Source organism: Lissotriton helveticus, chromosome 5_1 (genome assembly GCF_964261635.1).
Source record: "Lissotriton helveticus chromosome 5_1, aLisHel1.1, whole genome shotgun sequence".
Lineage (NCBI taxonomy): Eukaryota > Metazoa > Chordata > Amphibia > Caudata > Salamandridae > Lissotriton > Lissotriton helveticus.
This window is the reverse complement of record NC_136065.1, coordinates 395,522,799-395,550,309: the sequence shown is the minus strand read 5'-3', so window position 1 is coordinate 395,550,309 and position 27,511 is coordinate 395,522,799. Positions and strand designations below refer to the sequence as shown.

The following is a 27,511-nucleotide window of genomic DNA, read 5'->3' as shown; positions in this document are numbered from 1 at the left end:
ACCTTATGGAGCTTCGGGCGAACCAACTTGCACTGAAAGCATTCCTGCCCTCTGTCCGTGGAAGTGTAGTGCAGGTGTTCACGGTCAACACCACCGCCATGTGGTACTGCAACAAACAGGGCGGGGTGGAGTCGTGGACCCTATATCAGGAGGCTCTCCGCCTCTGGACATGGCTGGAACATCAAGGCATTACCTTGGTGGTTCAACACCTGGCAGGTTCTCTGAACGCCAGGGTGGACGAACTCAGGCGCCGGTGCATGAGGGATCACGAATGGCGTCTGAACTCTGACTTGGTGCAGGGTCTCTTTCTGCAGTGAGGAGAGCCTTGGTTAGATCTATTCGCCACCGAAGAGAATGCGCGTTGGAATTTCCAAGGTGGCACTCGTTCGGCGACGCTTTTCATCACTAGTGGAGCTGCGGTCTGTTGTACGCCTTTCCGCCTATACCACTTCTGCCCAGAGTACTGAAGAAGATTTGGTGCGACCGGGTCCAAGTCATCCTTGTGGTTCCGGATTGGGCACGAAGATACTGGTATCCCGAGCTACTCAGCATGGCGATCGATCCCCTGATCCGTCTGCCTCTTCGGGAGGATCTTCTGTCGCAGCAGCATGGGACGGTCCTCCACCTGAAACTGTCCAGCCTCCACTTCCATGCGTGGAGATTGAGCGGCGACAGTTGTCTGTGAAGTCTGTGATATTATTCTGGCAGCCAGACGTCCCTCCACTAAGACGGTATACGCCTGCAAATGGAACAAATTTGTGGCATGGTGCACAGCAAAGGCTGTGGATTCTCTTTCTGCCCCTCTTTCCGAGGTCCTTATGTTCCTTCTTTCTTAGGCCCAGCAGGGCTCTGCTCTGGGCTCGATCAAAGGTGATCTCTCGGCCATTTCCGCCTTTCTACGGCTTCCAGATCAGCCTTCTCTTTTTAAGTCCCCAGTTGTTAATCGCTTCCTGAAAGGCATTACACACACTTTTCCTCCCGTGCCCTTCATAATGCCTCAATGGAATTTAAATATTGTCTTGCCCTATCTGATGTGCGCTCCCTTTGAGCCACTTCATAACTGTGCCATACGTCTTTTCACTCTAAAGATGGTTTTCTTGGTAGCTATCACCTCTGCCAGAAGAGTGAGTGAGCTCCAGGCTCTTTCTTCTAAACCTCCTATTCTCTCTGTTCATGTGGAAAAAAGTGGTTTTAAGGACTCTTCCTTCTTTCTTGCCAAAGGTTGTCACATCCTTCCACATCGGGCAGACCATCACTTTGCCCACCTACTTTCTGCATCCTTCAAAAGAGGAAGAGGGGCTCCACCGTGTGGACCCAAAACGTGCGCTCTTGTTCTATCTGATGCGCACAGAACAGTTCCGGGTGGATGACCAACTTTTTGTTGGCTACGTGGGCGCCAAAAAAGGTCGGGCCGTGCACAAACGGACCATCTCTCGGTAGGTCGTTCTGTGCATCAAAGCCTGTTATTTGTTGGCTAAGAAGGAGCCTCCTGGGGGGCCACGTGCCCATTCTACCAGAGCAACGGCAGCCACTACTGCTTTGGAACGCGGTGTTCCCTTGCAGGACATCTGTCAGGCAACTATGTGGTCCTCGCTGCACACTTTTACCGCTACTGCCTGGACCAGCCAAGTCCGGAGAGATGGGTTCTTTGGCTGTTCTGTTTGCCGGTACTTTCAGGTGTGATCTTAGCTTGCAGACCCACCCCCGGAGTTGGTATTGATGGGGTATCTATTCTAAGGTAAGGAATCTGTCACTAACGTGTCTCTTTCAGATGCACAAGTTACTACTTGTGTAACAATATATCTGTAAGAGACATTAGTTAGTTGTGCTTAAGTTGCAGCACTGCAATAAACAGCTTGTATATCCAGGCCGTCTACATCATAGTGGACAAAAAAGATGTACACTGTGTAAAGAGTCCAGGCAAACCCCAATTGGTTTACAGAGGCACAAATGATATCCCAAATGCTCTCTTCTGTGGTAGGGTGTGCGAGCAGTTAGGCTTATCACTACGCAGTAGTGATAAGCATTTGTAATTCTCACAGAGGCAATTGATGACAGACAAACTCCAGAATCAATCCAAGATCAATTTAGAAAAATAGGATATTTTGATACTAAGAACTTCAGTAGCAAGCAAATACTTTTTTAAATAATACATTTTGCAGGTAAGTTAAACAGTTACTTAAATGAGCATTTACGCACAATGATTTCCTATGGTAGAAAAGGCATAGAAAGCATACAGGTATTTATGGTTGGTTTCTGGGGGTATCCTTTGGGTCTTAAGGTCGTAGGGTCCAAGGTCCAAAGTACCGCCAGCAGTTACTCGTCACCTGCCCTGGGGCGTCTGGATGCAGAGGTGCCACTTGAGTTGTTAGCTGTGCGCGCTACACCAGTAAGGAGAAGGGGGGTCACTTTAGAAACTATACTAATATACTACCCAAATAACTGAATAACACATCTACTACTCAAATTACTTCATATTTATACTATACTAATTTTCAACACTAATCCTTTATGGGTTCCGTAGTGGTGTGCTACTCGCCAGAAAAGTGCTTCAACACCCATCAGGGGTAACAAGTGCTATATGAATGCAAATCTTTCTTCCCCTTTTATCCCTCTGCTATCCTTCTCACTCCAAGTAACAGACTAATATCCACCACTGAAATTACTTCATATTTCACCATATTAATTTACGACTAATCCTTTATAGGCTTCCTGAAAAGCGTGCGTCAACAAGCGCTATATAAATGCAAACCTTTGTCCTCCTCTATCCTTCTGCTATCATTCCAAATCCAAATAACTGACTAACCTATCCACCACTTAAAATGTACTTGCATGTTTCACTATACTAATTCAACACTAATCCTCAATGGGTCCCGGAGTAGCGTGCTACTCGCAGAAAAAGCACTTTGACGCCTCGTATGGGGTAGTAAGCGCTATATAAATGCAATTACAATACAATACAATGCTGCATTGCAGCGTTGTGATTGGCTATGGGGAGCCCGGGTGCTTCCTGCAGCCTGCGGCAACAGGCAGAAGAGGACGTAGAAGAGGCACCAGCCGGCCCCGGTAAGCGTATTTTCTTTTTTATTTCATTCCCTTCTGCGAATCAACCTGCCCCCGGAGCCCTACCACTCGCTTTCGGTAGCAGCCTCTACTGGTAGTAGCCAATGGACAACTTACCTTTAGGGTGTCTATACCCTCTATATGACCACTTTCTGTGGTAAGTGGGCATAATCCTGAACCAGAGAGCCCAATTTCGCCAAAACTAAGATGGTGGAATTCAAAAAGTCGTGTTCACATCAGGTAGCCCACCTTAGGGGTGGGTGTACTAGCCTGAATGGGGTGCACGCCTCCTGACTAGCTAAATTTCTCGCCTGTCCTGGTGCCAAATGTTCCAGGGGCAGGGGGTGGCATTTTCCCTGTCTTGGAAAGCCTTGGGTCGTTAATCTAAGGCGGCAAAGGCCTTTGAAGCCTCCTGCTTTGATATGCTGATCACGTAGCCATCTTGCTTGGAGGAGGTGTCAACACCTCTGACCGGAGCATGCTCTCAGAGCACAGGCACTTGCCTGCAGGGGGGTCAGACACCTGTCTGTGGTAGCAGGCTGGTCTACACGAGTCAGCCAGCACACTAGTAATCAGTAGATTTTCAGAGGGGATCTCTAAGGTGCCTTCTGGGTGTATCTATTAATAAATCCATCACTGGAATCAGTGTGGGCTTATTAATATGAGCTGTTTTGATAGCAAACATCTCTGGTTTGTGTAGTCATCACGTAGCTGGGGAGCCCTTATTTACCCGTGTCCAGCACATGTTCTCAAAATGGCTTCCAGTGTTCACTTGTAATATCTAAGAATCGACTTGGACATCACAGGGCCATATCTGCACAAGCAGATATGTCCATGCAGATGTGTCCATACGTGTGGTATAGTGCACCCTGCCTTAGGGCTGCAAGTCCTGCTATGGGGTGATTACCTATACTGCATGCAGTGTATGCAGGCAAGGCACACAGTGGGGCGTCGGGGTTGAGGGAGGCAGGGTGCCGTGTTGTGTCTTCACTTTTCTTTGCACCATGGCAAGCAGCATGCCATGGCAGTTTGCATGTTGGTGCTGAGGGGTCTCTTTGGGTGACAATAGATGCTACAGCCCTTACGGACCCCTTTAGTACCCCATGCCCTAGATACCAGGGGTACCATTTCCTAGGGACTTACAGGGGATGCTTAAGATATTGCCAATTGGGGGGAACAATTGTATAGTTTTATGGAAAGAGATCTGGAACTGGGGACCTGGACAGCAGGAATCCAGTGCACTTTTGTTAAAATTGCATCAGATACCAGGCAATAATTGGGGTTGACTATGTCAAAAATGGGCACTTTCCTACAGTATTATAATTCTGTCAAGAAAAAAAAGAAAACATTGCATTGTGCTGCAGCTGTTGGGACAAGGCTGACTTTAATCTTATTCGCACATTAACATCCATCTGCATTCATCACAGTGCTGGGATTAAAGATAAATAAACTCGGGCCATATCTAGTTGTGCACACAAACCTGACATCCAGGAGGTAAAGCACTGATGAATGCTCCGAATGGAGGGGCCTTTTTGGGGGTATTTAAGCCTCGGATGTTCCAAGTTAAGAACCGCACCTTACCACTCATGAGAACATGAACCGAGTGACACACCTAACAATAGGATACGAGGAAGACATATGTCCAAACATACAGATAAAAGATGAGTATACCACACCTATAGACTGCAAGTGCCAAGCAACCCCCCCCTTTTCCTCCACCCCGGCCCCCACTCCCACTTCAGCGGCCCAAACTGGTCAAAGCCATTACAACCCATCCCCAACTAAGAACAAAAAGAACAAAGCAGAGATGAGGTGCACACATTGGGGGCGTCAGAGTGCTACTAGGCTCCTAACAAGTAGGGGGTGGCTGAGCAGAGCAAGCACCTGTCCCTGATCCAAGAGCATATCAAATATGTGCTAAGGCAAGTAAGGCAAATATATATATAAAAGATTGAACAATGTCCACCTGTAAATGGGAGAAGATTAACACTGTATATAAATCACAACATTGCGCTGGGCTATAGGGAAGGTTGCCCAATCAGGCATGTGACATGACAAAGTACCAAAATGTCCCCTCCAACCCTACTGGTCCTCAGACTCAGATAGTGTCTGGGATTCGCATCACCTTCTCTTTAAGTGTTTTGCATGCTCCAGGGCTGCTTTGGGATTCGTGGAAATCTTAGAATCTCCATCCGGGCCTATTTTCAAACGGGCATGATAAAGCATGGCGTATGGGACTCCCTCAAATTGTAGGAACTTTTTGACAGCCCCGAACTCCCTTCGCGCTGCTGCATGGAAACAGTAAAGTCTGGAAAAAAAGGAGTGTGTTTTACCTTGGTGTTCAATAGTTCCCTTGTCTCTGGCCATGCGCTAGATAATGTCGAGGTACCTATAATTTAGCACTCATGCAATGACAGGACGTGGCGGGGCGGCAGGGACAGGTTGAGCTGCGAGGGAGCAATGGACCCGCTCTATAATAAACATGGCGGAGAGTTGTTCAGTACCAAAGATATCCTTAATCAAATTTTCAACAAAGGTCTCCATTTTACCTACATTCATCGATTCTGGCAGCCACGTAATACAAATGTTGTTCCATCTGGAGCAAGCCTCCGAATCCTCATTTTCGGCCTGAATGAGGGAGAGTACATTTTCCATATTTAACGTCTTCCCCGCAACGTCGCTCAGACCATCCTCTGTTGCAGATACTCATTGCTAGACTTCTCCCATGCGAGTGTTCTGCTTTTTAGGTCGCGCCTAGAGCAGCGCATGCGCAGCTTTCCCGACTTTTAGTAAGGGGGTTTTGAAAGTTTTACCCACAAGCTTTTCCTGGCCTCAAGCTTGCATGCACGCTCGGGTGCACGCGCGCAGCTGCCATCTGCGCGACATCTTCCTTTCTTATCTCTACCTCTGCATCGCTGGCCATTACTTTCACTTGCGCGGCCGTATCATTTTCACGGCCACACAGCCATTGCTTGTGTTTGCATGATTTCTTCTGCAACGCTTTGCAGCAGGACCGGTATTGAGTGGAAAGTGCAAATAGAGATCTGTCTTTTTTCTCAAATGGAGAAAGACTGATTTTCTCCTGTAGCCGCTGGACCACTCCTATTTTTTAGCCTTAACCTTGCTTTTTGGCCAGCGTTTCTGCTCTGGTGAAATTCTTTAGAAGTTTATCCACACTACAGCTCCGAACGTGCAATTTATACAGTGCATATTATCTCTGAAAGGGGGCTGAAATGTCAACGTTTTTTTCTGTAACTCTCAAGAACACATGTATTCAAGGTCTTTTAAATACTGGGCTTGCATACTTACGTGAAATGAAACCCAGCAACACTTGGGTATAGCCACTTCATGCAACAGTGTGATGGGTTTGGTTAAAAACCTTGCAATAAAGGTAATGCCCGTCTTTACCTTACAGAAATTCACACGCACCTTGTAGAGTGTTTTACTGCTTATGATAAATAAATATGCTGCTGCTGGTTTCAGGTATAGTTTGTTGTGTGAGACTTGATGAATTTTGTGAGAAATAAGATTCTATGCTCACTTAATTTCGATCGCGCCCTTATTTACATAGGCCCGCTCCTTATAGAGCACTCTTCGCGATTTCTCCGCTCCTATTAGAGACCCCCCCCGCACACTTTTTTGTCACACTTAAAGCCCTGGCTATGGGGGAAGGGTGATTTGTTTGTTACTCACCCGAGTGAGGCATTGCAAATGTGCCTTACTTGGAGAGTGTATGTGCATTTTTCCTATATAAGATATTATAGTCTTCATTTTATTTTCACTCTCCGAGCTCTGACCATGCATCAGATCGCTAAAAAAGAAAAGGCACAGGGAGAGCAAGTGCAAGAAACCCAGGAGAGTTCTTTAAATATCAAATATATATTGTTTTTTAAGATGTTCTTTATTTCAATACTTCTTTAATCTAAAGGGTTCCGAAAGCAATAAAGGTGTCACACCTGTGATAATGACACCTACAAATAACACGGTTATTGCACTCTAACCGTACCTGAAGCAGCCCCTACCATGTACCTGCTCGCACCTCAAATGTAAGTGCCATTCAACAGTGTGACTTCCGACTTGCCGGAAGTTGCCGTTTAGGGACTTCAGGGTCTACAGCCCCAAGTGCCCGCCAAGCAAAGGAGGAGGCGGGCTATTTCAAACACATCTGCTGCCGACCGCTCAGGATAGATAGACGTGCAGTTCAAAGTCCCCAACCACGAGTGCCTGCTGGGTGGAGAAGGAGGCGCTGCAATGCCTGCAGCGCTATTTCAAGCGCATTTGCTTCCCGCAGTGTGGGATGCACCCCGGCCAAATCCGGGCCAAGTGCTGGTCTGTCCAGGTCTGTCCAGGTGAGGCCGGACCGGGCCACATTTCATGGCTCTTTCTTCATAATATAATCTTTGCGTAATGAGGAAGGGAAAATTGACAACCAACCACCACCAAAGGCAAAACCTCCTCACAGACTGATACCCTAGCGAACCTTCTCTAAAGTACGATGGGTGCATTTGTATTGCAGAGGCAAGACTACGGCCCCTGCCAGCTGCCTAACAGACTCTTGCGAACCCACACCCTGAATCACCACAAGCTGAGGCAAAGGGTCTTTATCTGCTTATTTTCTGCTTGGTTAAAGAGGGGCAAAGGGGAATTCATTTGGGATTAATCAATGTTCCCAATTTTGGTGTTGCTACCTCCACCCTCAGATAATCCTTCTCTGGCAAAAAGAAGGAGGTGACGGCACTTAAGGTATGAGCTTGACAGGCACAGGTCCCAAGTGCCCCTCCTGTAGCATAGCACGGGGGTTGGGGGGTGAACTCCTAGATAATTGTATTAATTTCATGTGGGATTTAGCTCTTAAAGTCAACCGGATTAAATCATTAATTATGATTTGTGATTCTGCACAGTTTACTCCCTATAGGTTTAGTGAGAATGATGCTCTAATAAAACACACTTCTACCTTTTCCTCCTTGGGAGTTCATTTTGATGCAGCTTGTCATTGAAACCATCAAATAAACACCAAAATTGATCAATTTGTGAAAGCTATCACACCACTTTCTGTTCTTTTCTGCTAAACTGGCCCTTAAGCCTTAAGCCCTTGAAAGAAATCGCTACCATTTACCAGGCTAAATGAATGCCGATTGACACCTGTGACTCAGGAATTTGGGGGCATGTTAAGATGCCGGGGACTCAGAGTACTTTCACACTTGTTTAAGGATAATGGTATCTTTGCCCCAGAGTGTCTCCTCCTATCTGTGCCACAGAGAATTGGCTTGCCATTTATCAAAGATCTTTTAAGTCTTTGCCCGCTCTCGCTGTGGCATGGGGTACTGATGTAAGAGGACCTTAAACTGAATAGGTTAATTCTGAGGGACTGTTTGACTTTGGATCTGGCCCTTAAATTCCCATGGTTTAGAAATATTAAGACCTTATCCACTAAGCTGGATAGGCCCCAGTTCGTTGACAACTTTAGCCCAGGTGGAAAGGTCGGAGTTTAAGAACTTATGCCTTCACATATGTGAAGAGGAAAGACGAATTTCAGCCGAATCAAAGCTAACCCTTATTCAGTATTTAAATCGGTCACCCATTTAGGGTTTACAATTCTATTTGGCTAACATTCAAGTCTCGCAACAGAAGTTCCTACTCACCAGATTTAGATTAAACATGGCTCATGGAAAGGATACATTCTCTCGTTGTAACGATTGGTCCAGAACCGTGGCTAATTGTCCTTGAGGCAATTCCTCACCCAATACATATTGATTTTTATGTTTTTTTGTCATTTTTGTGATCTACCCAGAGCCATTCTTATTAATCCGTTATTAAGGAAAGTTCAATTTAGAAATTATTTAGTGTCGACATTGCTTTCTCACAGAAGCTAGAATCACCCGAGATTTGTTTTACAATATCTGCCACATACTACATATTAGACAAGCATTGGCATAGCCAATAGGTCTTGCCTTTGGGACCTTATAAGTGTTTAACCGTGCATCAGTTGATGTTGTTTCACCAAGGATATTGTGCTGCATAACTAAATACTTATAAGGTCCCAAAGGCGAGACCTATTGGCTATGCGATTGCTTGTTAGTTCTGATGTGGCGCAGCTTAAAAATTAGAAAGCACCAACTGGCGTTAGAGATTTTGCAAAGACTCCTTACGGTGGAAATTTGTTATGCTGTTTTAAACTTTTTTTAATTGACTTTTGCAATAAGGGAAATACATGAAGAGATACCATTTGAATAATGCATTTAGGAGTAATGTTTAACCTTTTAGGAATTGCACTCGCCACTTTATGAATAAAATGCTTGAATTTTATTCTTTGTTAGTATTTTATTTGTTTTAAAAATTAAGTTTTTAATGTTATGAAGATGATTGTGTTTTGCTGCTTTCATGGTATAATCTCGAATAAAGTACTTTGAACTGAACTGTCATCCCGTGACACTTTACTGCCTCCCATATTGTCCCGGACTATAGCTGCCTATAATTACAGAATAGAGGGAGCCTAAGACAGTCCTTCATTAATGTACATACATTTTTATAGCTGTAGAAAAGGAGGCAGCCAATATAATGATATTTGACCACAAAATGCATTGACAGACGTCTTCTATTTCCATAAATCGCAGTAGGAATACAAGTAGGATAGTTATGTTTCTCTCCCTCACCACTACCCTCACCTGGTGTGCATGCTGCTCTACAGCTGACTATAGAACATGTGGGATGGGTTCCTGGTCTTCAGTGGTTCTCCAGCTGCACTGGGACAAATTCACAAGGGAAGCAGGTCACCCTGTGCCAGATAAACGTACATAGCCACAGTCGTCTCCAGCGCACTGTCACTGCTAAAACACTTCACCAAGTGTATTCAGCACAGCCTTGCACTCCCTTGTGCCTCACTACTCCAACTCACGAGAGACGTTCTGCTAATGCTCTGCACACACTTATCCCTGTGTTCTGCAGATCACCACAACTGCTCACTAGTCCAGTGCATCAGGGGTATTGCTACATTTAACCCCCGTGTCAGCAGCAATCACACTGTTACGCACTACTCCAATGCACCCGGCCAAGATCTGCACCACCATGAGAGCTGCATGTGTAACAAGCATTGGCATAGCCAATAGGTCTCGCATTTAAGACCTTATAAGTGTTAAGCCATGCAACAGTTGGTGTTGTTGCACCAAGGATATTCTGCTGCATAACTAAATACTTATAGGGTCCAAAAAGCGAGACCTATTGGCTATGCCAATGCTTGTTTACTTTTTTGTTAGCGAATACAATACCTAACCAAAAGTGTGAACGCACACAGTGCTCCAAAATGATAATCATGGAAAAGCACAACTGCAAAGCTGGAGTTTGGAACCACAATGTAATTTTTTACTTACTCATTTAAAATAAATAAATCTTGCCCCCTGGGTGACCCTCCGTTAAGTTGTTTGTGTGCTGTGCTAAAACTGGATGATTTAAAATGGCAATCGACGTTTAGTAAATATGAATGCTCATAAAAGGAGCCAAGGTTTGCAAACAGCAATTTAAAAATATGTTTTGCTGTGCATTTTTGCTCTGTGTCAAATTTGCCGAATTCCACGCCTTTTAGCCACCCACATTTCTGCATAGCTCTGCTAAAGTGACCCTGTGTACTTTGTTTTGGCGGCTGCCCTCTGAGTGAAGGGCAACTATCAGTAATGCTTGTGGACGCAGAGCCATGCCTTATCTGCAGATGATATAAGTGATATATCTGGGACTGAACACTACACTGAAATGCACACTGGAGCCCTGATACACGAGGGAAGTCGCGAGCAGCGTTTACATGGCAAGTGGGCCCGGGCGTCTCTGGGTGTCTGGAGCTGTGAAGTTCTAAATGTAAAGGTATCCAGACAGGCTGTTGTTAGACCAAATGTTGGCACCGTATCCTTTTTGGCATGTTTCCAGCATATCATTCTTCAGGTTGGAGAGTGTTTAATTGCCTCGAACTTTGAAACTCACCATCAAAGGAATTTTACAGTTTACTTTACTTTGCAGATCTTATAAAACCAAAACCGTTCAGTAGCATTATGAAAAAATATTGTAACTTTAGCAGAAGGCCTTTTTTAAACTCCCCTCCAAAAGAAGGGCATGGAGTCTATTTGATTTGGGGAAGCAGTAAGAGAGGCCGACACCGGCCAGTAAGTTACTTTTGATGTCAATGTCACTTAAAGGGGCCTGTAAATTAGCTGCTTTCCGCATGATTTAAAGCCCCCTCGGAGCGCTCGCAGTGTGGCTGTCGCTGGTAATTTCAGCAGATTATTCATGCTTGCTTTGCTTCGAATGGGACTGGTCGCTGGTGATCCTAGGGAAGGGGTGGGGGCTAATTTTAGGCCGATTTTATAGAGTGGTTCCCTGCGGCTTGGCTCCATACTGAAATATTGTCCCAGTCTCAATGACATATACACAGCGCAGCCCCGAGGTCCTGGCGCCAGCTTCAGCCAGAGAATGTCATTGAGCAGCAGTGGGCTCCGCCAGAAGCAGGGCGAGCGCCCAGGCTCTTATCACAAATAACTCACAAGCTTTAGATCTGCGTCTCACTCGGCAGTAAACATTGTCTTAGTGTAGGGGAGAAACCTCTAACTCACTCTTGAAAGACCAACCGAGGAAGGAAAAGACAGCAGCTGGAATGTATAGAGAATTCTTCTTTTTGTATGCTAGCGTTCCCAGGGAAATTGCACATGCCTTTCAACAGGGCTCGAAAAATCATTAAAAATGCACTAGACCTTCTGATCTAGTAACCTACAAAATGTCCTCGACCTTACTGAAATGCACTTGACCTCTGATGCTGAAAGCTGAGCAAATATGACAAGTTAACAAGATTTTAAAGCATTTTTATTGCTTATTTACTTTGTGAGCAATAAAGATGCCTTTAAAACTTGCTACCTTGTCACATTTCCTCTGTTTTCAGAGGCAGAGGTCAAGTGTCCGTTTGTATTCTTACTCGCCAGAAAGGGCGAGTAGGACCTAAAAATAGCTGGTCCTGAATTAATCTGACTCGCAAATGCGAGCGGTCGAGTGAATTTTTCGAGCTTGTTTCAAACATTATTTCTTTTGAACGATTGCATATAGAACATAATTCCTCCACAGGGCAAAGCCAAATGAAGTCATTCAGCAGAGTAAACCAACCAAGAACAAATAGTCGCCTAATTTCTATTATCGGATGAAATGCAGCATTAAAAACAAGAAGCCATACGCTGAAGGGACAAAAATAGTAAATACACGTAGATCTGTATTTGAAAGATGCACAGTAAAAGCAACAAGCTGGCATACCCATGTTTGGAAAGGCATGCAGAAAGATCACAAAGAGGCAGAGGCTCTAACAGAAAACTGTTTCACTGAGAAATAGTGAAGCGGCGCCCTCTTCATGAAATGAAGTGTAAGGTACAATTGTGTTTTTCAGTGGGAAAAATAAGAAGCGCGCGCCTTGCGCGGCAGCAGGGGAGGGGACCTGCGCTATTCCCTTGCAGGATCGTGCAACCATATGGCACCACCATATGGCGCCGCGCGCTCCCGCAAGGAAATCACCAGACTTGCACACGTTGCCATTATAAGCAATGCAACGCGTGCACGTTTTTGCCCCCAAAGCTGTGCCGATGGCATTAGGTCTCTCTCCTATGCAGCAGCAGCGCATGCGCGCTGCGTAGGCGAGACCTAAAAATGAACCCAGTCCTTATAAGCCACCAGGATGGTGATATACAACACGTATGCTCAATAGCACACCCCAATCTATCAACCATCTCACTCACCATGCAGATCTTTGAGCGGAAGGCCTTCATTGCCACACTGGAACCTGACAGCACTTCCCTCTTGTTACAGATGAGAATGGTGTCCCGGAATGAAGAGGAGAGCTGTATATCTCAAAGAAAGAAGGAGCATTGGCTGATGGACAGGGAGTTGACATTGACTGAAGTGAGAGAGCAGCGGTGTGCATGTAAGAGGAACAAGAGGTGCCAGACTGTGTATGAGACTGCGTGTTTACGAGAGAGGGTTTTTGCTTCTGGGAGAGACTGTGTGTGTGAGAGCAAGGTGCGTGTGAGCGTATGAGCACGAGAAATTGGTTTTGGGTATGTGTGAGAAACTGTGCCCAGGTGATGGAGGGGTGTGCGTGTATAAAAGAGAATGTGCGAGCGAGGGTGTGTTCATAAGTGTGTATATATGGTGTGTTTGACCAGTGCTTGTGAGATACTGCACTGTTAGCTCATTTAATTAATGCACAGTGTGATCCTGTGCAAAGCTTCATGGACGTCTCGTTTACCGCGTGTCCAGGCTCCTTTTGGGCGGTGAGGTGAGGCAGTCGTAGTGTGAGCACATAATCACACTAGATTGATAGACGCAAAGAAAAGTAAGTGGCAATTGTTTGAGCCTTTTCTTTTGAGTTAGGGTATGTATGCCCCTGGTTGCTGCGCAATCGCACGTTTGCTGGTAACCAGTATGTGCCCTCGGCTGTTAAACATTCCTTTTTTCGAAGTCAGCCCAAGCGCCCTTTCTTCCATTAAGAGTTTTGCTTTCTGATCTGAGCTTAGAAGCAGACCCAGCCACCCTCTCCCTTCAAAGGGATGTTCCCGAGTGTCCTCTGCCCGGAAAGCACTTAATGAGCCATTGCAGCTCTTAACTGTAAAACAAGGCTTAATGAGAGAGATAAGAAAGGCAGATGGCGGCTGCGCGCGTTCACGCGCACATGCACGCAAGCTTTAGGCCAGGAAAAGCTTGTGGGTAGCACTTTGAAAATCCCCTTACTAAAGTCAATCAAGCAGCGCATGCGCTGCACTAGGCTCGACCTAAAAAGAAAAGTTTTTTTTAAATGGCAAAATTGAGTTAGCAGCCGACTACTGCCTTCCCAGGCCACAATGGAGGAATGGGTGTCATACTTTGTCTCTATCGTAGTGGCACAATAAGTGCTGCAGTCCGCAAGAGACACTTTAACTTACAGGGCTTGGGTACTCCGTACCATGTACTAGGGACTTATAAGTTAGTTAACTTATGCCAATTGTGGGTGAACCAATCAGACATGCAGGTTTTTTAAGGGTCAGAGCACTGGAACTGAGGCCTGTTTGAAAGGACTCCGTGCACCTTCGTAGTCGAAAAACCAGCAGCATCAGTTCAAAACTTGGAGATGATCATACAAAAAGAGGCATTTTCTGACACCCGCTTTTAGAGTGCTTTTGTTACACTGATCATTATTGAGAGCTGATGTTACTGTTGATGACTGAAGGTATTGGTGTTGCCTGGGACTAGGACACTTAAGTGACTCGCGTGCTCTAGCTGACTGGTTTGGCTGCAGATGCTTCTTGTACATGGGGTCTTGGGATTTGATTTAAACATGGGTTGGCTGGAAGTTAGTGAGATTAATATGGACTGGCTGGCTGAGGAGTGATGAGACAAAAAATTATCAAGAGAAGAAAATGACATTAGTGGGGACTTGCTAGATTAGTGTTTGCGACAACTCCCAATTAACTGGTTTACTTTAAAGGTGGTGATTGCTGCGAAAAAGTCTCTTAATAATAATATTAATGATAATAGTAAATATAATCTGCTTACACTGAGAGAACCATACTTTGCTAGTGCTCAATTGATAAGATGTTCTTTAGCTTCATGAGGTTGAGGATAGCTTCAACAAGTTGTTAGTGTTATAGTTTATGAGGAATACATCCTCTGTTTTAGTAATCTTATCCTATATTTGTCAGCTATTTTATTACTGAAGTGCTTTTGGGCAAAATATATGTTGTAGTTAACATCTCCGGTGTTATTTGAAACATATCTTTTTCTCTTGCAGCTGTAACCAGTGTGGCCGGGAATCAAAGCTTTTGTCCAAATTTTACGAATTGGAATTGAATATCCAGGGTCATAAGATTTTAACAGATTGTATCACTGAGTTTTTAAAGGTACTGTCTTAAAATGTTCATGCGTTATGTATGTTCTTTGTGCTAGCTATTGTTTATCATCCATTTCATGGGTTAGTTGTAGGCACCTGCCGGCTACAAATTTAAAACCTTTGTGTGCGATTTGTAATCACCATGGCACCAGGTTCTATTTCAGTAGTCTACCACAAGATCATCGCTACTATCTGCTTTGATCTGGGGTGTTTTTCATAATCATGACTTCCACTACTATCCCAAAACAATATCATAATTTTTCGATTTCGTCTGCAATAAAAGCAGATATTTTGGGAGAAGGATTAATTGTTCTTTCAAAATACAAATTTGCTGACCAAGTTGAATAACATCTGTTTTTGAGCACATTGAAGCTCAAAAATAATCACCTAAAATAAATAAAAATAAACACCTAAGAGCACCAAAGATTAGATATTTCAAAGTCAATACTGGCTTTTACATGATACATCTTCAGTTAAAATGTGCATATTGATCGGGCTTGTGCCCTGGTGAATGGGGTACTTTCAGAGCCCTTTTTGGTCTGCATGGGGAACGAGGCAGGATTGCCCTCTGTCCCCCCTGTTCTTTGCTCTTGTGAAGGAGCACTTGGCATCCTTGATACGATCGTGCGAGCACGTGCAGTGATGGAATTGGCCCAACACCGAAATTGACAAAATCGCCCTTTATGCGGATGATGTCCTCATCTATTTAGCAGATCCTGCCCGGTCAGGCCCCCATTGTCTCTGCATCCTGCATTCCTTTGAACGGGCTTCTGGCCTTCCACTGAACCCCAACAAATCGGTCCTAGTTCCCCCCCACTTGTCCCGAGAATGCTTTGATTGGGGAACTGCTGCCGAAGCCCAGAGAGTGCTGATCCCTTTGTGTCCTGCTTTTCCTGACTGCAGAGCAGCGCCTCGCGGCCCCCGCTTCGCGGGTGCCGCTCGTAGGCTAAAGACTCTGCTTAACACCTGTTCTTGGTAGCTGATAAGTGCATAGGAGCACCAACGCGATTTTGCCGACCTGACATCTGCTCCCTAAGGCTTGAGGCGGGACTGCGAGGACCAGCGTGCAGCGCGGCACTGATTGGCCGCAGCTGGTCCTCTTCCCGCCCCTCCACCCATCAAAAACATCGATGTGAGAGAGAAGCCTGGGAACTGCTGCCGAAGCCCAGAGAGTGCTGATCCCTTTGTGTCCTGCTTTTCCTGACTGCAGAGCAGCGCCTCGCGGCCCCCGCTTCGCGGGTGCCGCTCGTAGGCTAAAGACTCTGCTTAACACCTGTTCTTGGTAGCTGATAAGTGCATAGGAGCACCAACGCGATTTTGCCGACCTGACATCTGCTCCCTAAGGCTTGAGGCGGGACTGCGAGGACCAGCGTGCAGCGCGGCACTGATTGGCCGCAGCTGGTCCTCTTCCCGCCCCCTCCACCAGACCTTCCTAGATAACTTGCGGTAGCAACGCGCACGCGGGACGCACGCGGGGCAAACACCGGGGCGAAGACCGGGCAAAGAGCGGGCCGTTTAAGGCCGTTCAAGGACGGCAGAGGACGGCCCAGGCCCTGATTCCCTGTCTTATCGCCCTGAAACCACCATCCAGGTAGGCCGTTTGTCATTTAACCTTCCTTGAGGCCACTGCTATCCAATACCTGGTATAGCATTTTCATCTTTAACGCCAACCATGCGGCACAAAACAAGAAGCTGTACCAAAAGAGCTACGGAGGTAGCGCAAGTGACTGGTCCCATTGACCTTTTCATCTCACGGGTAAATGAGACAATTGACAAGAGCATTGTACTCCTAGAGAAAAGAGTCTCCCTGGACCTCATGAATGCCAAGCGTTCTTCCCTGGGCTCCCTTGCAAATGCAAATTCACCCTCTCAGCAAGCTTTGAACAATTGCTCTTTGCCCTTGCCCTTGACCACTATAGGCACTGTTACAGTACCGAGTGCTGTCGATTTGTCCGTTACCTGTTCGGAGTCGGACCCGTCCTTTGTGGATCTGGAGGCGACCCCAGATCTAGAAGCCTGTCGGACACCTAGAGAGGCGGAGCCGGGTCTGGATGGGTTAACTGCCAAGTCGACCCCTCACGTGCCTAGTGATTCCAGGGGAAAGGTTGCTTTTATCCCCATAAAAGTAGCGACTAAGTCCAAAACTAAGGAGTCTAAACCTAAGGAGAAGACTAAAGCCAAAGTTAGCAACCACAATTTGGTAACACCTATTCCACACACAGCGCCTGGTATCCCATGTTGGGTCGAAAACATGGTCACGGACCTTAAGCACGATCTTGAAACTACAATTGCGGCCCAAATCAAACCCTTGATTTCTAAACTTGATAGGCTAACATCGCTCATTAATACTAAATGGCCCAATAAAATTAATGAGCTTGGGCCTGTCCAGCAGCAAGGGCATAGAGAACCACCACCCAATTCTCAACCGCCAGCTAAGGTCACTAAACCCACAACTGATAAAGCGAACATCTTCCCATCTTCCAAGGACCAAGCTGCATCACATTCTCCCCATCCAGGGAACAACCCTGCTCAACCGCCACCTATTCCCAATACAAAAGCGGTGAGCAATCTTTCATCTGTGCAGCAATTAGCCGTTGGTACCAAATCTAACACCTCTCAAACCACGGATCCCAAAAGGAAACCTACGAATACCCTAGCCTCTGACTCTACCAATAACTCTGAAGCTCCTAAGCCAAGGCAGTCTCGCTATAAGTCTATTAGTCTGCCACCAGAAGTTTCTCCTTTCGTGGTTGTGTTAACTGCTGTCCCCCCACTGAAGGAAGGAGTTAAAGAGACCTACGTAGAGTTAAGAAACAAATGTGCCCAGTGGCTCCAAATACACAAACCACTGCCTAGCAGCATGAGCGGGGATATTCTTACTGTGCGTAGAGGGGATTGGGTGGGTAGGAGTAAGAAAACAATACCAGGGGATGTAATTACTGTTAATTTTAGGGATGTGGGGGCTGCGACTTTCATCTGTAATACACCTAACAGCGGTCCTGCCACCCAAATCAAACCACTCCCCTTGTCTTACTTCCTCCCCAACTTGACAAGACCCAACTTCCACCGGCCAATCATTCCAAGTAACCAAGGGCCTGTACGTCCCCCTCAATATGCCTCTAACCATTGGCAACAGCCGCCTAACTTCCCACCTTTTGTTCCGCATCATGTTGGCCCCCAGTGGCAACAACCTCTCCACCCCTTACCACCTTTTTTCCATTCTACTCAGCAGTGGCAGCAACTTCCTCAGCAACCATTCATTGCCAATCACCATTGGCAACAGCCATGGCAGGATCCGTCTCCATCCCTGTCCTTTAACCCCTCCTATACACAGTTTGCCCATTCAAATAGGTACGGTGCATTGGATGAGGTTGATTGACTTTCTCCTAAGGGAGGCTTAGATACTAACCTCCCTCATGTAAATATCGACATGAAGGATGTAGCGCTGGGTACATTTCACCCTACAAACTCAGAGTTGTTACCACCTACATTAATTAGGGACAGTGCAGATTCATCCAACCCCCACTGTACTGTGTTTCCAGACGGAAACTCAGCACATGGCGAGTTAAAAATCCTTAGCTGGAACCTTGCTGGGATCTCAAGGAAACTAGGCCTCCCGGAGTGGAATGCCCTGGTTGATGCCCACAAAATTTGTATATTTCAAGAGACATGGGCCATGGAGCCACTGCACCGGGTGGGGTTTGTCACTCTTTTTACACCAGCAGTAAAATCCAAGGCAGGGAAGGGACGGCCATCGGGGGGGCTTATTATTTGGATAAGTATCCTGCTTAACTGCAGAATATTTACTAAGAAGGCAGGAACCCCGGATATTCTTGGTGTCTCCCTACTGGGTCTACGGGGAAGCATAACTGTTGACCTCTACAATGTCTATATCAGGGGAACAAAAAATGGGTGTATTTCACCCACAATGATGGAGCTTGAGGCTCGGTTGGGAGAGCAGAGCGGACTTGGACATATCCTTGTAGCAGGGGATTTTAATTGTACATATGAACCCCTCCCTCTAGAAGGAATTCCAGATTTAGGAGAAGAGGACAGTAGATGGGGTATCCCTACCCTCTCTATCCCACCCATCAAGCGCTGGACTCGCAGTGCAATCCATCTAAATGCACTCACATTGGAGTTTGGATTAAGAGCTGCCAATGGTCGCACTCGATCTGACCTCCTGGGTGCTCCCACATTCAACAGAGTTGGCCAATGCACACGGATTGACTATATTCTGCTGGATAGGGGCCTCTGGAGCCATGTTAATGACATGGTTATTACCAACACTACAGAGAGCGACCATAACCCACTCTCCTTATCCTTAAAAAATCCTTGGCACATTGAAGTACTGCCAGTCTCTCTTGGCCGCCCACAGGGGATTACTGTCGCCACTTGTGGCAGGCGTCTAAAGTGGAGTAAGTTTATGTGCAACACCGACAAACTATCCACAATAGACGAAGTGGTTAAGGGCACGCAAGCCGAAATTGGCTTTATTGATCTAACTATAGCAGCAGACAAGGTCACTGCTATTTTTGAAGCTGCCGTAAAAAATATTGGGGACCTCTTTTGGGTACAAATGCCATCAGGGAAACAGAAACCTAAACCTAAAGGCAAACATGATTGGTATTCGGTATTATGCAGGAAGGCCAAATCACGCTTAATAGAGGCAGTCAAAGGGAAGTCTCCCCCACTAATCCAAATTGCCAGAAGAGACCATAAAAAGGCCTTACAGGTAGCTAAAAGGGAGTGGGAGGATACCTACTGGCTAACCCTTAAGGAAGCCAGTATGAAAAAAAGACTCTAAATCCTTCTGGGACACCATAAGGGCACGAAACAGACCGGACAGCAACCTTGTAACCTGCAACATTCCGAGCCAGGTATGGGAGGCTCATTTTTCCAAACTTTATTCCTGCCGTAATGATATGAATGGAAGAGGGTCAGTCCAATCCTCTCCTTACATTGATTATATTCTTCTCCCTAGTGATCCTGACTTTACACTGAAGGAAGTAGAATATGCTATTAACTCCATCATTCCACAAAAAGCTGCAGGGCCAGATGGCATCCCCGGGGACCTGCTAAAATCCGATGGTGTTAATTGGGGTAAATTAATCCACTCCCTCCTTCTTGCCATCTGTAGGGGTGCCCCCATTCCCGTGTCATGGAAGGGGGCAGAGGTGGTTCCCATCCACAAGAAAGGCCCTAGGGATGATCCGTCCAATTATAGGCCGATTAGCTTACTAGACGTAAGCCAAAAAGTTGTCGGTAAAGTCATTCTACTCAGGATACTTAACTGGGTAGATGAAAACAAAATACTTACCGATTTCCAGGCCGGTTTTAGAGTAGGCACAGGAAGGATAGAGCAGGCCTTTAGGCTTATGATGATCTACTGGAAGACGGTAGTGATAGGCAAGGGCAGTCTTTATCTCGCATTCATCGATTTAAAGACTGCCTTTGACCTTGTCCCCAGGGATTTGCTATGGAAGGTTCTGGCCAACATGGGGCTCCCACAGTATCTACTATCCCTACTAGTCAGGCTCCATCAGGACAGCTTTGCCCAAATCAGGTGGGGCCTTGGAGGGGAGAAAACGGGCTGTATTCCGGTCGAGAGAGGGGTCCGCCAGGGATGTGTTCTGGCTCCCACCCTTTTTTCCTTGTACATAAATGGGGTGGTTGAGCACTTACTTAAATCTCCATCCGACGAACCATCCCTGGGGGGGGTACGCATACCGACCCTCCTCTTCGCGGACGACACGCTCCTAATCTCCAAAACCCCAATGGGACTACAGAAACTCTTGGACAATTTCCAATCCTTTTGTACTGACCGAGGCTTGGTTATAAACACCAATAAAACAAAATACCTCGTCCTTAATCCCCCTAAACAGCAAGTGCGTCCCCCTATTTTAAACACTGAGTCCCTGGAAAGGGTAAAAGAATTTGATTATTTAGGGATACGCATTTCAGACAAAATGGATTGGACTCCCCATCTAGATAAGATGCTGCTGAACCATAAAAGGATCACAGGTGCCCTATTAAGGGAGCAACGTTCCAGTTCGTTCAAACCAATAGGAACAGTCCTAGAGATCTACGCTGCCAAGGGTGTCAGCTCTGCACTTTATGGAGCTGAACTTTGGGGCTTTGCATCTTCTCAAGCTTTACAAAAATCTGAGAACAATTTCTGTAGACAAATAATGTCCCTCCCTCAAAGCACCCCACTTTTGCCCTTATTTATGGACCTTGGCTGTACCCAGATTGGCGAAATTGCGAAATTTCGTCCTCTCCTATTATGGGCCCGTATTTGGCGGGTAGAGGAACTCAGTGCCTACGCCAGAGGTCTGGAAGAAATAATGGCGTCACCACACTGGGCCAGAGTCAAATGGCTAACAGACATGAAAACCTTATTGTTGAATTTGGGCTTATTGGATTCCTGGTCAAGCAGAACCTCTCCTCCAAAACAAGTACTTAAAAATCTTTATCGGGATTGGATTTGCTCCCAAAGGCATTCTAGCATATCCATTGGCAGGCTTACAGAGGACTTTTTGATGTTTAAAGACTGTCCCAGGCGAGAACCCTACCTAGATATAATCGGGAAACCGTTTGCCCGGTCCTTGTATTTTAAATTTAGAACGGGTACTTTGCCATTGAACACTTTTACCAAAACATGGAAATCCTGTACAGACAAAACTGACTTGTGTCCATCATGTTTTGCCCACCCAGAGACATTAGCCCATTTCTTATTTGTCTGCAAGGAATATGCCAATCCACGAAGGGCGTGGCTGAAGAACTTGTGCCGGCAACTGGGAACTAGGAGCCATGATGTGGCAATTAGGATACTTGTTTCGGATAGCTATGTACCCTATGCCTGTGCCCTAGCAAAATTTTTATCCTGGGCTTGGGCTATTCGAGCCAGAAAGCTTAAATACTCTGTTTAATTTCTTTTTAAACAATATTAATTTTAGTAAATGTTATACTCTTTGTTATTAACTGGATATGTGCTGCTAATTTTATTATTAACTACTAATTCTTTTTTAACTTGCTTTTATGATAATGACATTTTATCGAAATAAAGCTTTTTGACTTGACTTGGCTTTGATTGGCAGTCCACCATACCACTTCACCGTCAATCTTTCAAATCCCTGAGGATATGGATGACTCTACTCCCTGAGCTAAGCTGGGCCCTCAACGTCACTCCCCTGGTAAGACAGGCTAAGGCGGACCTCCAGAAGTGGCAAACACTTCCCCTGAACCCCATGGGGAGGGTCGCCCTCTTTAAAATGATGGTTCTCCCCCGGTTCCTCTACGTTCTTCAAAATACCCCCCTGTGCTTCCCCAGGACCTGGTTTTGCGAATTGGATAGCATGGCCAATACATTCCTTTGGGGAAAAGGTAGGCACCGACTGTCGCTGAATGTCTGTAGGATCCCCTCGTTTGACGGGGCCCTGGGGATGACTCTCCTCTATCTGTACTACCTTGCCACGCGCCTACTCTCTGTATATGACCGGTTCAACAGGGGATGTTCTGACCCGGCCTACAGGCTTGAGTTGGGAGATTTGGGCCTAACCAAGGTTCAGTCTATGCTGAATGGGGCTCCTATCCCGTCCCACTTACCAGAGGTGACGCGCTCCGCGTTACTGACCTGGCAGGCCGCACTCCGACACACCAAGTGGACACACACACTGACCCAGTGTACACCCCTGTGGCAGGGGACCTGGATCAAAGACGTTAATGCGTTGCAGGGTTTCCAGGCATGGAACCTTATGTGAATCTCACAACTAGGTGATGTATGGGTGGGGGATCACATGCGTTCCTTCGAAGACCTTTAAAATAGATACTCCCTGCATCAATCGCAGCTCTATAGGTACCTCCAATTGTGACATATTCTCCATATGCACCTCACAACAGGTACATGGCATCCTTACCATAGCCTGCCGGAGGCACAGATTATGTTGGGGGACCTGGGGAAGGGTGGCATCTCCTGCATCTACTGTACACTGATCATTAATAGCCCTACTTCCCTGGATCGATTGCGAGCTCAATGGGAGGAATGGGTGGGACCCCTGGAGGAGGAGGATTGGTGTGACGCCCTTATAGCCCCTAGGACAGTCACCGCCTCCGCCAGGCTACGTTTGGTACAGCTCTACTATTTACATGCAGCCTACCTCACCCCGGTGCGCCTTCACCGAGCGGGATTTAGCCCGACCTCCACTTGTACTGGGTGTGGTCACGATCCAGCTGATTTTCTCCACATGGTGTGGGCATGCCCCCGCTTGACGCAGTTCTGGGGGGATATTGAGGAGGAACTCACCGAGATATTGGGGTGGGAGGTTCTCCACAATCCAAAGCACACGATCCTGGGTATTACTGACGGGTTGGATGGGTCTAGAAACTAGAAGTTGTTTTTCACTACAGCAATGGTGGTAGCCAAAATGGGGGTGGAGCTAGCTCGCGACCAAGATGGCCGCTTGAGCCTTGAGCTCCCCGTTCTCGCCACAAAATCTGCACAATATCCTACTTACAGCGCCCATATCTGCAGCCTTGGCATGGTGAATTGCTTACCGGAACCGTAGCGGAACTTACTGATCCGGCTCGGCGGTGGATTGAGGCCCTCCCGGTGGCAGGAGACGAGTGTTGATAAGGCTGGGGCTCGGGAGCGGCTGCGGCCCGAGACCTCGAGCGGAGGAGATCGCCCCCGAGGCTGAGGTCAGTGGGGGAGCCCCGGAGTGGAGTGACAGCTGCAGGATCTCTGGGAGGCCGATAATTGCTGGTCCTACGAAGGTTCAGGTGGGGCGGGCCAGCCCGACGGCAGTGGCTGGCCAAGACAGTAAGGCTCTGACGGCTGCGAAAGAAGGTCTGAGGCCCTCTGGAGGCGGGAGCAGCGGCCGGCGAATCCAGCGCGTTAACTCGGTGGGGGGGGGGGGGTCCCCTGGCTCCTGCCGTCAACCACCAGCGGTATCCGGTGTGGCAGCCCTGCTGGGGGTGTGACAGGTCGGTGGAGAGCGCTGAGGAGTGGCCTGAGTGCTTGGTGGTGGTGCGCCCGACGAACTCCGGGCCCGGGGGTTGCGCCTGGCAGAGGAGGCTCTGAGGGAGGACGTTTGTGGCCTGCATGTGGCCTGGAGGTGCGGCTACTTCTCCTCCGCGCTACGGGGTGCGCCATCGCCCGGAGCAGTGTTGACCTGGAGGAGCCCTTCTTGCGGGGCTCTGAGGAAGGTACACCAAAGGCTAATCAGAGCTCCCCCTTTTTTGGAAAGAACTGGAAGGATTGAGCTGGGGTGCGGCCTGAAGTAGAACTTCCCTTTGGACCACTCTGATTGAGATCTGGCATAATCCGACTGGTGCGGGCTGCCATAGCTCATGCGGCCCGGCGGGAAGGCACCCCTTTAGATCACAGTGGGACCTGCCGCTGTTCTGGGATCCCGGGGTGGAGCGCAGTGCACCGAGACCGATACTTACCTGTCCGGACATCAATCGGTGGGTTCTGGCCCTACAGGGTATCCATCAACCCGGGGAGGCTTCTTTGTGTGGTCCGGCTTCTGCGGCCTCGCCTTGAGGCCCCACGGCGTTACTACCATGGGGCGCGTAGATAGAACCCAGTCCAAACTATCTTTTGCCTCGAATAGGCCAAAAGCTACGAACCCGTCAGTCGAAGAGGGAGCCAATGGTCAGGATCAGATGGAGGAGTCGGCACAACAAGACATTCGCGGACTACTGGTGGCGATGGAGAAGAATCTGCAAGGGGGCATCGCTTCCTTGGGGACTAAGATGGACGCCCTCACATATCTGATGGACCGCATGGCTGAGCGGCTGGACAAGCAGGCAGAACGCATTGATATGTCCGAAAGAAGGCTGACAGAGGTGGAGGAGGCCCATACTACTCTGGACACAGAACACAAACAACTGGGCAGGGTCCTTCAGATTATCAAGGACAAGACAGAGGACTTAGAGGCCTGCTCTCGGAGATGCAACCTCCGTATTACTGGCCTTTCAGAGACGACCCAAACGGGAAATATGGAACTTTTCATCTAGCGCCTCTTGAAGTCCCTGCTGGGCGACAATTCCTTCTCTGGGATGTTCGTCGTGGAGAGGGCGCCTCAGTCCCTGGGCCCGAGACCTAAGCCGGGTGCACCGCCTAGGATAATCAGCGCTAAATTGTTAAACTACAGAGATCGCGACACGGCGCTCAGATTGCCCAGGGAGAAGCAGCCGCTTCAATATGAAGGATCGACGATCTCTCTGTTCCCTGATTTTACGGCTAGGGTCCAGGAGGCTAGGCGGCAGTTTCTCCCAATGAAACGGCAACTGTGGGACATGGGAGCGGACTACGCAATGCTATATCCGGCGAAGCTGCGGGTCAACAGACAAGGGCGCTCGCTGATTTTCACTGATCCCAAGGCACTCCAGAAGGCCATTAAGGAAGGGCGCAGGGATAAACGAGTGTCTCCAGAAACGGAGCGGTTGGCGGATACAGCAGACAGGGCTCTGGATGAGCAGGACTGAGCAGTTGCATGTCTATAGTCTTCTATGTTCTGCCGGGTTTGTTGGAGGTACTGGGTTACGCAGCATAAGGTCGAGGGGCCTTGCCGGAGGGGACAGCTAATATTTACTGCTGACTGCTGGGGGATGTGCTGGGACCCTGGCCTAGGATGGGGTTGCTAGAAGTGGATTGCAGTGTGGCCCATCCTAGTGGATCCCGCAGCTATGATGGTTGTTCCACTGCCTGGTATAGTGGTCCTCTGCAATAGTTAGTTGGGGTACTCTGCAATCACGATGGAGTCCTGTGCGCTGGTGGGTGGAGGACCTAGGGGCGGGGCGTAGGATTTCTTACCGTTCATGATTGATATTTGATTGGGTTATTTCAAGATACTCTACAGTGTCATGGCGTGACACACCGTTCTTTTGGCGGGAGGGGGAGGTGGCACCTTACAGAACGGAACAGAGACTTTACTGACTGCGACCTACCTTAGCCCTCATGTGCATCACACTAGTGAACTGGCAGTAATTTTTGTGAGTAATGGGGGAGGGGGAGGGAAGTTGCTGTGGGGGTGGGATAGTGTTCGCAGCCAAGTTGGGGTTGGGCAAGCGTGGGTGGGATTGGAGAGGGCAGTTTTTGGGCAGCGGAGGTAGGAGGGTGGGGGGCTGGGACTCGTTTTCACAGAGGGGGGATTGTTTTTTTGATGATTTTTACAAATTTCTTGGTTAGCGGAATACTTGACGGGCTCGGCATACACCAAACACATACATTTCTGGTACCATACCATGAATCAGACGCACACTGCTGACTGCGACCGCTTCGCCCGGGCGATCCCCAAATTCACTGGTTCTGTTAACATGGAACGTTCGGGCCTTAATGACCACCGTAAGACCCGGAAGGTCCTTCACTACCTCAATAGACACCAAGTCGACGTGGCACTCCTACAGGAAACGAATCTGTGCACGGATAGCCCGATACTGCGCTCCAGGGGTCTCTTGGGTAACATACACGGGTCAGGATTTACCTCACATGCCAGAGGGGTACTGACGTGGGTGCACCCAAAGGCTTTGCTGACACTGACGCCAATAGAGAAGGACAGGGAGGGGCGTTTCACCATCTCTAGATGTAGTGGTAAGGGACTGGAGATATGCATATTTAACGTGTATGGCCCCAACTTTGATCACCCTGCCTTCTTCACGACTTAAGCGGATAAGGCCCATTTGGACGCACGAGGTTTAGTGCTCTGGGGTGAGGACTTTAATCTGATTAGGAGCCCGGATATTGATAGGTCGGATGGCCCGGACAGACGCCCATCTGCCTCGGCCAGGGTACTAGAGACCTCAATGGTGAGGTTGGACCTCTGCGATGTGTGGAGGCAGAGACACCCCGCACTGCGAGGCTACACACATTATTCCGCCCAACATGATATACACACTAGAATAGATTATTGGCTGGCTTCCTCTTCATTGGTTCACCATATTCGTGCATGTACCATACTACCCCGCACATACTCGGACCAATCGCCGCTTTTACTGACTATAGACTCTCCTAAGCAGCGTGTACCCCCGTTTATGTGGCGCTTCCCCCACTTATTCCCTGCTGGATAGCGCGTTCAGGGAGGAACTGGCCAATGCCATAGAGTCATACTTTGACAAAAACGTGGCTCTGTTGATTCCTATCTGACAGTTTGGGAAGCCTTTAAGGCATACATTAGAGGGATCACCATTGCTACACACGCAGGGGTACTCAAATCGATTTGTGACCGATTAAAGATGCTGGAGACAAGGCTAGCAGAGTTGGAGGCCCTGAGGTTAATAGATCAGAGCGAACTACTAACTCAGGAGCTGGTCCAGACCATGCGCGAATTTCATGAGGAGGCGGACACCGAACTTAAGCACCTGGGGAAATACGCCACAGCCAGATCGTATGGGGAGGGGGAAAGGCCGGGAACGGTACTGGCACAGATGGCACGTCAACGCCGGAACAGAACGGTGATCCCTGACATGAGGGCTGCCCCGACATATCCGCCTCTCTCTGAAACGCAGGTCACAGAGAGGTTCCGAGAGTACTACGCCGCTCTGTACGCCTCTGGAGGCCCT

At 47.8% G+C, this 27,511-nt stretch overlaps 1 protein-coding gene across 2 annotated transcripts in view; it reads left to right on the top strand.

The window, feature by feature from the left end:
- USP48 (ubiquitin specific peptidase 48) overlaps positions 1 to 27,511 on the top strand; it is a 725,601-nt gene that overhangs the window by 63,424 nt on the left and 634,666 nt on the right. For both annotated transcript variants that reach the window (XM_078642611.1, XM_078642612.1), the window contains exon 6: positions 14,846 to 14,954. In XM_078642611.1, coding sequence (XP_078498737.1) covers positions 14,846 to 14,954 — 109 coding nt within the window. The remainder of the gene's footprint in view (positions 1 to 14,845; positions 14,955 to 27,511) is intronic.